Raw genomic sequence first — 11054 nt, forward strand, 5'->3', positions numbered from 1 at the left:
CTTGTTAGAAAATCAGGTAAAGAATTATTTTCCCCTTTTATATATTGTATATCAAAATCAAAAACAGATAAAATAGCTTGCCATCTAGCAAATATTTGTTTAGAGACTAAGTTTTTAACATCCTTTTGTAAAATCTCTTTCGCCGATTTGCAATCGACACGTAGTAAAAACTTTTTGTTTATTAAATCATCTTGAAATTTAGAAATACAGTTTACTATAGATAAAACTTCTTTTTTAACTGTAGAGTAATTCTTTTGTGGTCCAAGCCATACTCCTGAGTGGAAACGAACTATAGACTCTTGGGTTGACTCTGGCATTTTCTGTTTAAGGATCCCCCCGTAACCTATTTCTGATGCATCTGTCTCTACTATCATGAATGCATTGGGGTGTGGGATGACTAGACATGGTAGTGTTATAACCTTTTTCTTGATATCCTGGACTAGACTAGTATGCAGACTTGACCATGGTATGGGGTTCTTTTGTAATCTTTGAAACAATGGTTGAATAGTTTTTCGTAGATTAGGTAGAAAATCAGATATGTAGTTTAGGCAACCTAAAAATCTTTGTAATTGTGATTTTTCTTTTATTTCATCTGGAAATTTATTTGCAAATTCTATAGATCTAGATATAGGTGTTATAGTACCTTGATATATGTTGTGGCCTAGAAAACGTATTTTTGTTTGAAATATTTGCATCTTTTTTGCGGATACTACTAGTCCATGCTTTTTAACAATGTTTAAAAAGGTGTATAGATGTTTAAAGTGTTGGTCGATGGATTTTGAATATATTAACACATCATCTATGTATACAATAGAGAAGGTGGAGTAAGGGTTAAATATTTCGTTCATTATATTTTGAAATTCGGATGGTGCGTTTTTTAAACCGAAAGGCATAACATTCCATTCGTAATGCCCAAAAGGCACTGTGAATGCTGTTTTATATTTATCCTTCTCGGCAATTTGTATTTGCCAAAATCCACTTTTCATGTCAAATTTAGAGAATATACAGGCGTCATATAATCGTTTTAATAGATCTCTTTTGTTTGGTATTGGGTATCTTATCCATTGTATTACATTGTTTAAGGGTTTATAGTTGATTACTAAGCGTGGTACTCCTCGTTCTTTTTCAGCTTGGTTGTTAACATAAAATGCTGAACAACTCCAAGGAGATTTAGATTTTCTTATTAAGTTCTTATCTAGTAATTCTTGTATTTCTTTTTTGCAATATTCTAAAAGTTCTTGATTCATTTGAATAGGTCTAGCTTTAGTTGGAATATTTTTTTCGTTAAAATCTTTTTCGTAGGGTATTTCAACAATATGTTTTTTTCTTTCCCAAAAGGCATTTGGGAGTTCAGAACATATTTGGTGTAGTAGTTCAACTTCTAAAGTTTTTATTTTATTTGTCACTTGTGGATCACTTAGTTGTTGTTCTATATGTTGGTATTTTATTTCTTGTTGTAAATATTGTATATGTTTTTGTTTCCCGTTTATTAAATTTATAGATTTTTCTATTGTTGAATTTTGTAAGGATAAGATTTCTTTTGTTTTCATTGGGGATAGAAATTCAAACATTATTTTCTCTCCTACAATTTTTGTGGTAATCCCTAGTTCTGTAACTTTAAACGGATAAATTTGTGTAAAAAATGGTGTTCCTAGTATAACTTCTTGGCTTAAGTTTTTTACAAGGATAAATTGAGTTTTAAAACAATAATTTTTGTTACAGATTTTTGCTTTAGGTAATTTGTAGTTGACCTTCAAACTACTTCCGTTTGCACCACTAAGTTTTTCATATGTTTTTTCATAGAATTTTGTAGGAACTATTCCTTCTCTAATACAATTATAGTCAGCTCCTGTATCTAGAAGTGCTATTGTTTCTAGTTTAAAATCATACCCTATGTGTATTGTGATTTTTGTATACCATTTTTGATAGTTTATTTTGTTTATTATCTGGATATATTCTTCTTCTTCTTTTGTTTGTTTATGGTTTTCAGGGTTGCTTGTGGAGGGTTTGTCCATTGTTGTGGGTGGAGATTCATGGACTTTTGGTTCTATAAGGGCTAATCTAGCGTCTACTTGCAATTGATGAAGTTGATGTTGGTGAACTATTTGTTGTAATTCTTTTATTTGTGTTTTTAAATTTTTAACTTCTCCTTGTAATTCACCAGTGGTTACTTGTTTAAAAAGTGTTGGAGAGGGATATTTTTCTATTATTTTGTTAAGACTAAAAGGTTGTGGAGTTAATAATTGATTTTCTCGTTGCACTAAATCTTTTAATTTTAATAAATATTCCTTTTTGGTTTCGTGATCATCTATTTTATCTATAATATCTATTAAAAATTGTTTGTCAATGTCTTTTGTAATTACGTTTATTGNAAAAAAAAAAAAAAAAAAAGAGGGAGGGATGCTACATGAGGACTTCCCGGGTTTAATTTGATATTCATGTTAATAATTTAATTTGATATTCATGTTAATTGTACATTTTTGCTAATTTTGACAGCATAACGTGCCAATCAGTTTAGAAGGCAGTGACACCAACACTTTTGAGATTGTAGTAAGACATGATGCATGCTATATAATGTTTCTTATTCGTATATGTCTATAATACTTCATGATTTGAAATAATGAGAAGATAATTTTCAAGATTAATAGGATGAATTGTTGTATTGTAACAAGTTGTATATATATATATGGTTCTCATAAGAAAATATTTGCATTATTATTATTATTATTATTATTATTATTATTATTATTATTATTATTATTATTATTATTAATAGCAGGCTCGGGCTTAAATATATATGTCCAGAAAAAATCGGGCCTTTCGGGCTCAGCCTGTTTGGGCTATAGGGTTTTTCGGGCTTAGCCCGACCGGGCTCGGGCCAGCCCGAAAAGTCTTTTAACAAATATATTTATACTTTTTTATTAACATTTTTGTTTGATTGCAATATTTGATTAATAATTTATTGTAATTAAAGTTTTAAACTCTAATCCTAATTTTTATATTTACTTAATAATCATACTTAATACTTTAAAAAAATTTTCTATGATATTTTATATAAATTATATATTAGTGTATTTGGTTAAAGTATTGAAATTTTGTTTAGTCTTGAATTTTTTATATTAAATTAAGTTGGTTGTAATGAATATAGATGAGTTATTAAATTTTTGATTGATTTGTTTTATAGTATACCTTCAAACACTGTTCTTTTAAGACTTATAAATTTGAATTTTTGATCGGTAAGATAAGCCCGAAAAGCCCTGTTGAACCGGGCTCGGGCTTTGAAATATAGGCTCGGAAATATTTCGGGCCGGCCGGGCTCAAACATATGTGGGCTTTACGGGTTTTGAGCGGGGCCGGGCCGGGCCAGCCCGATTGACACCCCTAAGTCTAGATGGTTTTCATAGATGTATAGATCCTAATTATTTCTGCTAACTGATAGGTGCTGGGGTACATGAAGAGGATGATGGCACTCTTATCCCGTACTTTGAGCTATTGGACAGCATCGGTGACATTGGCGTTGGTGATCGTGGATTTATACGGTTTGATCATGTGTGTCCCATCATTGAGTTTGTTGAGATGACTCTATGAGGGTATGTATTCAATAATTCTGTAATTTTGTGTTATTAATTACATTTTGATTTCTTAGTATAAATATATATGCTTACTTCTTCGTTTGTTTCTTTCTTTCTTGTCTTCGCAGGTTTGATCTCATCTTCCCCGGTCTAGTTTCGGGTTCGGGTTATAATTAGCCATAACTTGTAAGTTTTTGGGAGTGGTTGTGGCTAATTTTTTTTTTCGGATTATGATCTCGTTGTAAAAACTGCCATTTGACTTAATTACTATCTTTTATATATTTGACTCATCGGCTAAATTATACTTTTTGAAGCGAATTTTAGTTTTTAATTTTGTGTTTATAAACTGTTTCCCATATACAAATATCTTCAGAATAAATTTCAAAATTGCCAACTAGAACAAAAAAGAGAACAAAACATCCGAATCAAAAGCAGCAATGACCCGTTCCCATTCTGCTACAAATTCAGTGTTCTCTTAGGCCTTTGATTAGCTTTCAACAGATAGATCTACAATACATTAGAAAGAAAAAAAAAAAGAAGAAGAAATAAACAAGAGAATTTAGGGATTTGTTGTGGTTGCCAAAGTTGGACCAATTTTCAAATTCTTGTTGGGGATCAGGATCAAGTGAGATAAGGTTCATTAGATATGATGGGAAGAAGAAGAAGTAAGTCACTGCTGAGCTGGATAAGTCAACACAAATAGCAAGTGACGTGGACTTAAACAAAGGGTGAAGCAGAGCCTTGAGCTGAAGCAGAGGGTCCTTTTATATTGACTCCCTACTGAAACGTCAAACCCTCGGGTTCGTTTGAAATCGAATCTTCTTACTGATCAGGATCCGAGGCGATGACGAACCCGAACCCAAACCCGACTGTTGGTTGGAAGCAGCTTCGCCGGTCGCCGCCAGTGACAAAATCGACCAAGCATGATCCGCAAATAAGCTATCTCTGTATCAATTTTGAGCTTCTTTGTTAGGTACTTTGGAAAATCTGATTTCTTGGTTTTAACCAGATATTAGACTTGGTTGCAATGTTCCGATTATGCGTTGTTTCCATCATTCAGATAACAGTCTCAGTTCTGAGAAAGATAAAGAGTGTCCTGCAAGCATGGCGAAGACTTTTGTTGTCCAAGAGATGTATGAAGCGAAAATTGTTAGTTGGATTGTCTTTACTGTCTCTGTCTATAGTTTAGGCCTAGGACACTATAAGTTGCGGAGTTTTGTTGAGTAGGTTAATGTTGTCGAAGGGATTGAAGCAAAGGAGGTTTCTCAACTCGTTTCTATTGTAAACAATCTGAGACTTCCTGATAGAAGAGGTCAACTTCAAAGTAAGAAATCTTGTTTGCTCTACTGTAATGGTTTAACTTGTTTTTAGCTGGGTCTTAAATTGTTGGTTAATGGGAAACAGGTGAGGCATATGTGGGTTGTAAACGGCCAAATAAGAGGACATGGACGCGAGATGATCCAACTTGGTCTCCCCATAGCTGATAGAGAGTATCAAAGGCATGTCCTTTATAGTGTTCTCCCATAATTTCCTCTCTATTCATAATTTTCTGTGTATGGGTTAACATGAGAGAGATATGGGTTTTATGCAGATCGAAGAGTAGAGCCAATCCCATCAGCTCTTTCAGACATCATTGATCGTTTGGTCTCTAAGCAAAAATCATTCCTGTTAAACCAGACGCTTGCATCCTTTCCTTCTTCAGCGAGGTTAAAGTTGAACTGATTGCTAAATTCGTTAAAACCCCAAAAAACTAGTTTGTTTCCGTTTTCTTAACAAAGTAGGAGTTTTCTTTTTGTCTCTCTATTTATTGTGAACCATAGGGAGATCACTCGCAGCCCCATATGTTTGAAGGTGCAACTCTAGCTATTTACAAAATTATAGTTTTTAACTAAGACTCTTCCTTGTCGTTATGTGTAAGCAATCTCTCTGCTACGCTAAGAATGTCTACTTTTGTTATGGTGTCAACACACACCCACAAAACGTCTTACTCTTTTTATGCATCCAATGAAACAGAGTATTATAGTAACCAGAAAATTCGACCGAGTACAAAAATACCAAGACAAGACACATAGTTTCACCCACATAAGCATAAAAATTCTTCTTCCATTAGATAACTCAAAATGGTAGAAAAATGTTGAGAAAAAAAGAAGAAAGTTAGAGCTACTCGCGCTCCACTATTTTTGAATTTTGACGAAAGATCCCGCTTTGGACTTCTTCGACTCATCTTCTGTGTTGGAATTGGATTAGATTTTGGTTAATTTTTGCAACTTCCGAAACTACCCATTACTCTTTTCTTATATCTCAGAATTGCTTCGTTTCTCTATTAGAGTATATATGTTGGCTTGTTGAGCGTTCGGGGACAAGGAAGAAACTGAGACGTTGAGCGTGTCTTTGGAGTCTTACAAGCTAGATTCGCCATTATTAAAAATCCGTTTCGTTTATGGGATAAAAACAGAATGGCAAATGTTATAAGATCATGCATAATACTCCATAATATGATTGTCGAAGATGAACGACATACATACAGTTACCGAAACATTGTTTCTGAATTTCAACAAGGAGAACATGTGGATCAAACATATACCGTTGGTGCCGCCGTTGTGGGTTCAAATATCAGCGGTACGATTACTCGTCAAACAAGAATTCGGGATAAACAAGCTCATGACCAACTAAAACAAGATTTGATTGAGCATATTTGGACTAATTTTGGACATCTTCCATATAATGAAGATTGATTTATAAATTTCTATGAGTTGAAAAAGATGTTTGTTTTTGTTTTGATGTTTTTATGTTTTCTGTTATTAATTTCCTAATTGTATGTTTTTGTTTTTCAATTTTAAATTAATGTTTAAATTTTTAAAATATTATTATTTTATTCGGGGGACCAATTACAAATAGACACCAATGCTCTTACTAAAAATAAGAAACTTTCAAAATATTATTATTAAAATCGAGGGACCAAAAACTGTCCCCTACTAATGCCCTTGCTCTGAGGGGTCTGAGACCTTGAGAGAGAGAGAGCAAACTGATCAAACCTAATCAAGTATTTAGGGAAGTTATGTCGATATGTTAGTGATACCAAATCAGTTGATTGATTATAGGATAGTTATACAACTACAGACCTAAACCAATAATAGTTTGTGAGAAATCCTCAAGAGATTTGAATGAATGTGTAAACTTGTGTGTTGTGCTTATGTTCTCAGTCGATAGATCTTGGGCTGTTTAATTAAATCTTTGACATTTGATTTAAAGCAAAATCTAAAATATCAAAGAAAAATGATCTGAGTGCTTTCCTTTCCTTTTCGATCATTTTGTAAAAGTTGAATATACACTAGTTGATAAAAATAATATCTAAAACATATTATGTGGTAACAGTTTGTGTTAAGAAGTGGGGTATCAATGTTTTGCTCAAAAAAAAAAAAGGTATTAGTGTTAATCACGATTCTTACATGATTATAAGCAAAATTCAAAATTGCAAAATAAATATAGCGATGCCATGGTTAGCAAAATAAATGTACACTACACAATTACTTAATTTCCCATGTGAAGTTATTTAATGAAATTTGGAAGAACCTTTTATTATTTTACTTGTTTAATAAATAGTCAAATCTAGTTTTTAGTTTTTTTTTTTCTCACAACTTTTAAGTAATAGCAAATGATAAGTAGTTTTCAATCGTAAGAATACGGATAACGAATTGCTAGTGCATTATGTCTCAGGTGACAACATTACAATTAATTACACTAAAAAGAAAAACTAATTTCTTTATTGTAAAGTTCACACATTACATAAGCCAGCGGGATTTGAGATCTCTAAAATTAGACTCTTAAAAGATAAGGAATGGATCCTTAAGTTTCTAATCCAGCAAGAAAGAAAAAGAACAAACAGTCTAAAAAATTCCCACACTTGTTACGGAAGGGGCAGCGTCGAGAAGCCATGACTTTTGGACGCCTTGATAAAAAAGCCTAAGAAGGAACTAAGACGTTTGCTACGTGAATATAAATTGTTGTTGTTGTTTTACCTCTACATTGACCATCCATTTTGTATCTGTCGGGGGTCGATGATGTTCATTATTTGCCTTGGAATTGTATATGTCTGACCTAGTCATTGACAATGTCCAATCCATGGTTCCATCTGTAATTTTTGTCAATCATTGCTTCTAACATGAACTCATTAAGAGAGATTGAAGTAAATATATTTGCGATGATGATCTAACCATTTACCTTAGTGAGATGTGGAGGTTTACTCTTGGAGGGGATTTGCTTTGCAGCGTTGGTTTCTGTATAACCTAATTCTGATTTGAGAAATAGATAATGTGATGGAAACCGTGCAATGGATAATGTGATGGAAACCGTGCAATGTTCTTGTTTATATAGATGTGATGATCTAACCATTTACCTTATTTATTATAATTATTGGATTGGGCTATCATTTGGTATTTATTTTCACAACAAATGATTGGGCCTTGGATTAGTTCTGGCCAGGAACAAGCCCAAATCATTATTACCCTTTTACAGATTCAAGATCTAAAGCATCCCCGAAAGTTCTATGAGATGCTTACTGAAGTAGGAGGAAACACCTTATGGCGATGAATCAACGGCACAGAAAGGGACAAATTGTGAACAACAGAAAGAGCATCGGAAAAAGTTGGGAAATACTTTCTCTACAAGGTTAGAGAGAGAGAGAGCCATATAATTTATTTATATTAACGTAATTTACCAACTAATTTCTTAAAATACGGATTGCAGCTTAAAGATGCTGCTTGATACTTTAACTGGAATGTGAATACTAGTAGTAAAAGTCAAGATAACAATTTGCTAGGGTACGCAAAAGGCCGGTCGAAAACAATAAAAGCTAGAACACACCAAACAAAACTTAATTATGGAATGTATTAATTCAAAGGAAGTTTTATTTATTTATTTATTTTAAACTAAGAAGTTCAACTTCAAACACCAGCCAGGCCTCAGGAGTAATAGTGTCACGAAAACCTTCCACACCATGTCTGTGAGCCACACAAAATATTATCATGATCAAAATATTAAAAAGGTTGAATAAAAACATGACAACAAAGATAAATCAAAATGATCTGCAAAGGCGCCGCTTTACTTACCACAATGCTGGAGGGATTGTAAGCTTTCTTTTGCCACCAACACACATGCCTTCAAAATTTACAAAAAATATACATCAAAACAACATGATGATACACATTTTGAACATAGTGAAGAGAAACCAGTACGAAAAGGTTACCAAGAATGCCATAATCCAATCCCGGAAAGACATTTCCAAGACCTGCGTGTAATTAACAACAACAACGAAAAGCACATATATGAGCATCCAAGTAACAGTCAAAGACTACTATTACAGCCTCTTATTTTCGAATCTCGTTATAATACCAACCTACACGAAACTCATGAGGATGCCCTCCACAGGTGGAATAGTAAATCCTCCCATTTTTATGAAGCCTTGCAGTATAGTGGACAGTAACCTGCAATCAGAGACGACAAAATGAGCTTCTACAAATATTTTGCAAGTTACAAACTTAAATAGTTTTGGTGCTCTCAAATATCTTGTTTCTTCAGATCCTATCCAAAATGATTCTTTGGTGCGCTTAGGTCTCAAATAAGGCATTAGTTTTGTTTTGCTTTTTATCCACCACCAATTCTATAACTACCCCACATTATTTACCACACTGCCACCTTGTTCAATAATCTATATGACATTGTAGTAATCATGTGATGATATCATTGTCTTGAAATTTTAAGACCTAAATAAATGCGCACATGCCCATTTTCCAGGATCAGCTTTCGTCTTGCCGTCGCCCATGCATATATCGTAAACAACGAGCCCAGCTAGATCAGGTGTTTGCTTCTCAACTAAAGTAGGAATGGTCTTACTCTTTAATGTAGCTGTAGCCTCTTCCTTACTAAACCTCCTTTTCTTCTCAACAGGTTTATCTGGAGTCTTGGAGCTTTCACTCCTGAATTAATACCAAAAGCAAAAGCACAGAAATTTAAAAGACGGGAAAAGGTTTTGGAAGAACCATATTAAAGCCGTCTTGACTTGTAAAAAAGAAAAATCAATCTATTTACCTGCTTTGTGGAATGGCTGCATCACTGGTAGAGCTATCTGGAACTGTAGTACATGGTGGGAGACCAGGTAGTGGACGGATGTAGCGGCGGCGCATGTGGGTAGTTTGTATGCTCGTTCTACAAAGCACCTCAACAGATAATTTGCGTCCTCTCATGACGCTCCCATTAAGTTCAAGCGCCTTATCAGCAATGTCTTTTCCGTCAACATTAGCCTGTGCATAGCTGAAAAGATCAACAATAGACAAGTATTTTAAGTTAAGAGAGACTGATATAACTTGAGAGTTAATTAGGAAAAATAAGGCACAACACAACAAACCCCTACCCCTCAAGAATAAAGACGCTATACATCTCTCCATATGAAGAGAACAGATTACTCAAAGCGCTCTGGATATCAATCTTACTAAGGGAAGTGTCATATCCTTCAACTCTTACCACAACGCTACTGCAATAATAGGATTTTGCATGAGATGAATAAATTCAAATGAATTATATAAGAAAGGGAAATCTTCAAATGAAAATTAAATAATAAATGGCAGTGTGGATTACTCGTTTGCATGTTCGGGAAACGGAAAAGGCTTAACAGAGACATTCCATCCTCCCACATCACTTCCATTAAGTTGCATGGCCTTATCGACTGCGCCTTCTCCCATAAAATATATATAACCAATTCTGTATCATATTCATGTAACAACAAGTTTGTTTTCTTTAGTAAGATCATTTTAACTCTGGAACAAAATTGGAGGAAGAAGAAGAAGAAGAAGAAGCCACAAAAAAAAATACCTCATGTGAACACATACATCCGTGATCTCTCCACATGAAGTGAAATGTTCTCTCAACGCCCTCTCGACATCGGCAAGAGGAGTCTGCCTAAAGTTATAGCCCGAAACAGTAACCCTCCCATAGTCACTGAAATTATTCGATAACACCCATACAGTATATCAACGAACGTGACAAGAACGTTGTACACACAGAATTCATCTTACGTTTTACATATACAAGAAGAAGAAGAAAAAAAAGAAGACAAATTATATCGATTCAATTTACCTGACTTTTCGCAAAATTTTATGCAATCCCTACAAGTACAAAAAGGAAGATCTAATCAGAAACCACAAATTGAGAAACAAAGGGTTATTAGACTGACTGAATAAGAAGAAAAGCCATAAGACGATTACCTCGTCGGCGGATCCGTCCATTGGTGTGGAATGAAGAGAGGTTGAGACGAGCGAGAGGCGACAAACCCTTGACAGTTTTTAGGGATTAAAATTAGGTCTGAAAAGGGTTTTTATTATAGTTATTGGATTGGGCTATCATTTCGTATTTATTTTCACAACAAACGATTGGGCCTTGGATTTAGTTCCGGCCTGGAACAAGCCCAAATCATTATTTTACCCTTTA

The 11054-nt window shown here is 34.0% G+C and overlaps 1 protein-coding gene and 2 long non-coding RNA genes across 5 annotated transcripts; 1 reads left to right on the forward strand and 2 right to left on the reverse strand.

Moving 5' to 3' along the window:
- Positions 3978-5069, forward strand: LOC104734379. Its single transcript, XR_002034915.1, has 3 exons — positions 3978-4545; positions 4633-4896; positions 4977-5069. It is a non-coding gene; the product is annotated as an uncharacterized LOC104734379 (long non-coding RNA).
- On the reverse strand, positions 7315-7894 carry LOC104734380. Its single transcript, XR_759258.2, has 2 exons — positions 7794-7894; positions 7315-7704 (listed from the first exon to the last, which is right to left on the reverse strand). It is a non-coding gene; the product is annotated as an uncharacterized LOC104734380 (long non-coding RNA).
- On the reverse strand, positions 8297-10929 carry LOC104734381. 3 transcript variants are annotated; one of them, XR_759259.2, is made up of 11 exons: positions 10832-10929; positions 10704-10732; positions 10440-10565; positions 10206-10328; positions 9982-10101; positions 9660-9881; positions 9335-9547; positions 8968-9055; positions 8818-8859; positions 8681-8729; positions 8297-8572 (listed from the first exon to the last, which is right to left on the reverse strand). XR_759259.2 is itself a non-coding variant. In XM_010453935.2 (11 exons), coding segments are annotated over exons 1-11 (1014 nt in total). In that variant the 5' UTR covers positions 10853-10929; the 3' UTR covers positions 8297-8571. The 3 variants fall into 3 exon arrangements, 1 of the variants encoding a protein (XP_010452237.1); XM_010453935.2 differs by having other exon boundaries at positions 9355-9547; XR_759261.2 differs by lacking the exon at positions 8297-8572 and having other exon boundaries at positions 9351-9547.

Source organism: Camelina sativa, chromosome 13 (genome assembly GCF_000633955.1).
Source record: "Camelina sativa cultivar DH55 chromosome 13, Cs, whole genome shotgun sequence".
Classification (NCBI taxonomy): Eukaryota; Viridiplantae; Streptophyta; class Magnoliopsida; order Brassicales; family Brassicaceae; genus Camelina; species Camelina sativa.

Excerpts from the sequence above, each read along its gene's own strand:
- LOC104734381 (XM_010453935.2), bottom strand. The coding sequence starts at position 10,852 with ATGGACGGATCCGCCGACGAG. Across the intron at positions 10,733-10,831 it reads TGGACGGATCCGCCGACGAG|GGATTGCATAAAATTTTGCG; the intron begins GTAATCGTCTTA and ends TTGTACTTGTAG. Across the intron at positions 8,860-8,967 it reads TCCTCATGAGTTTCGTGTAG|GTCTTGGAAATGTCTTTCCG; the intron begins GTTGGTATTATA and ends AATTACACGCAG.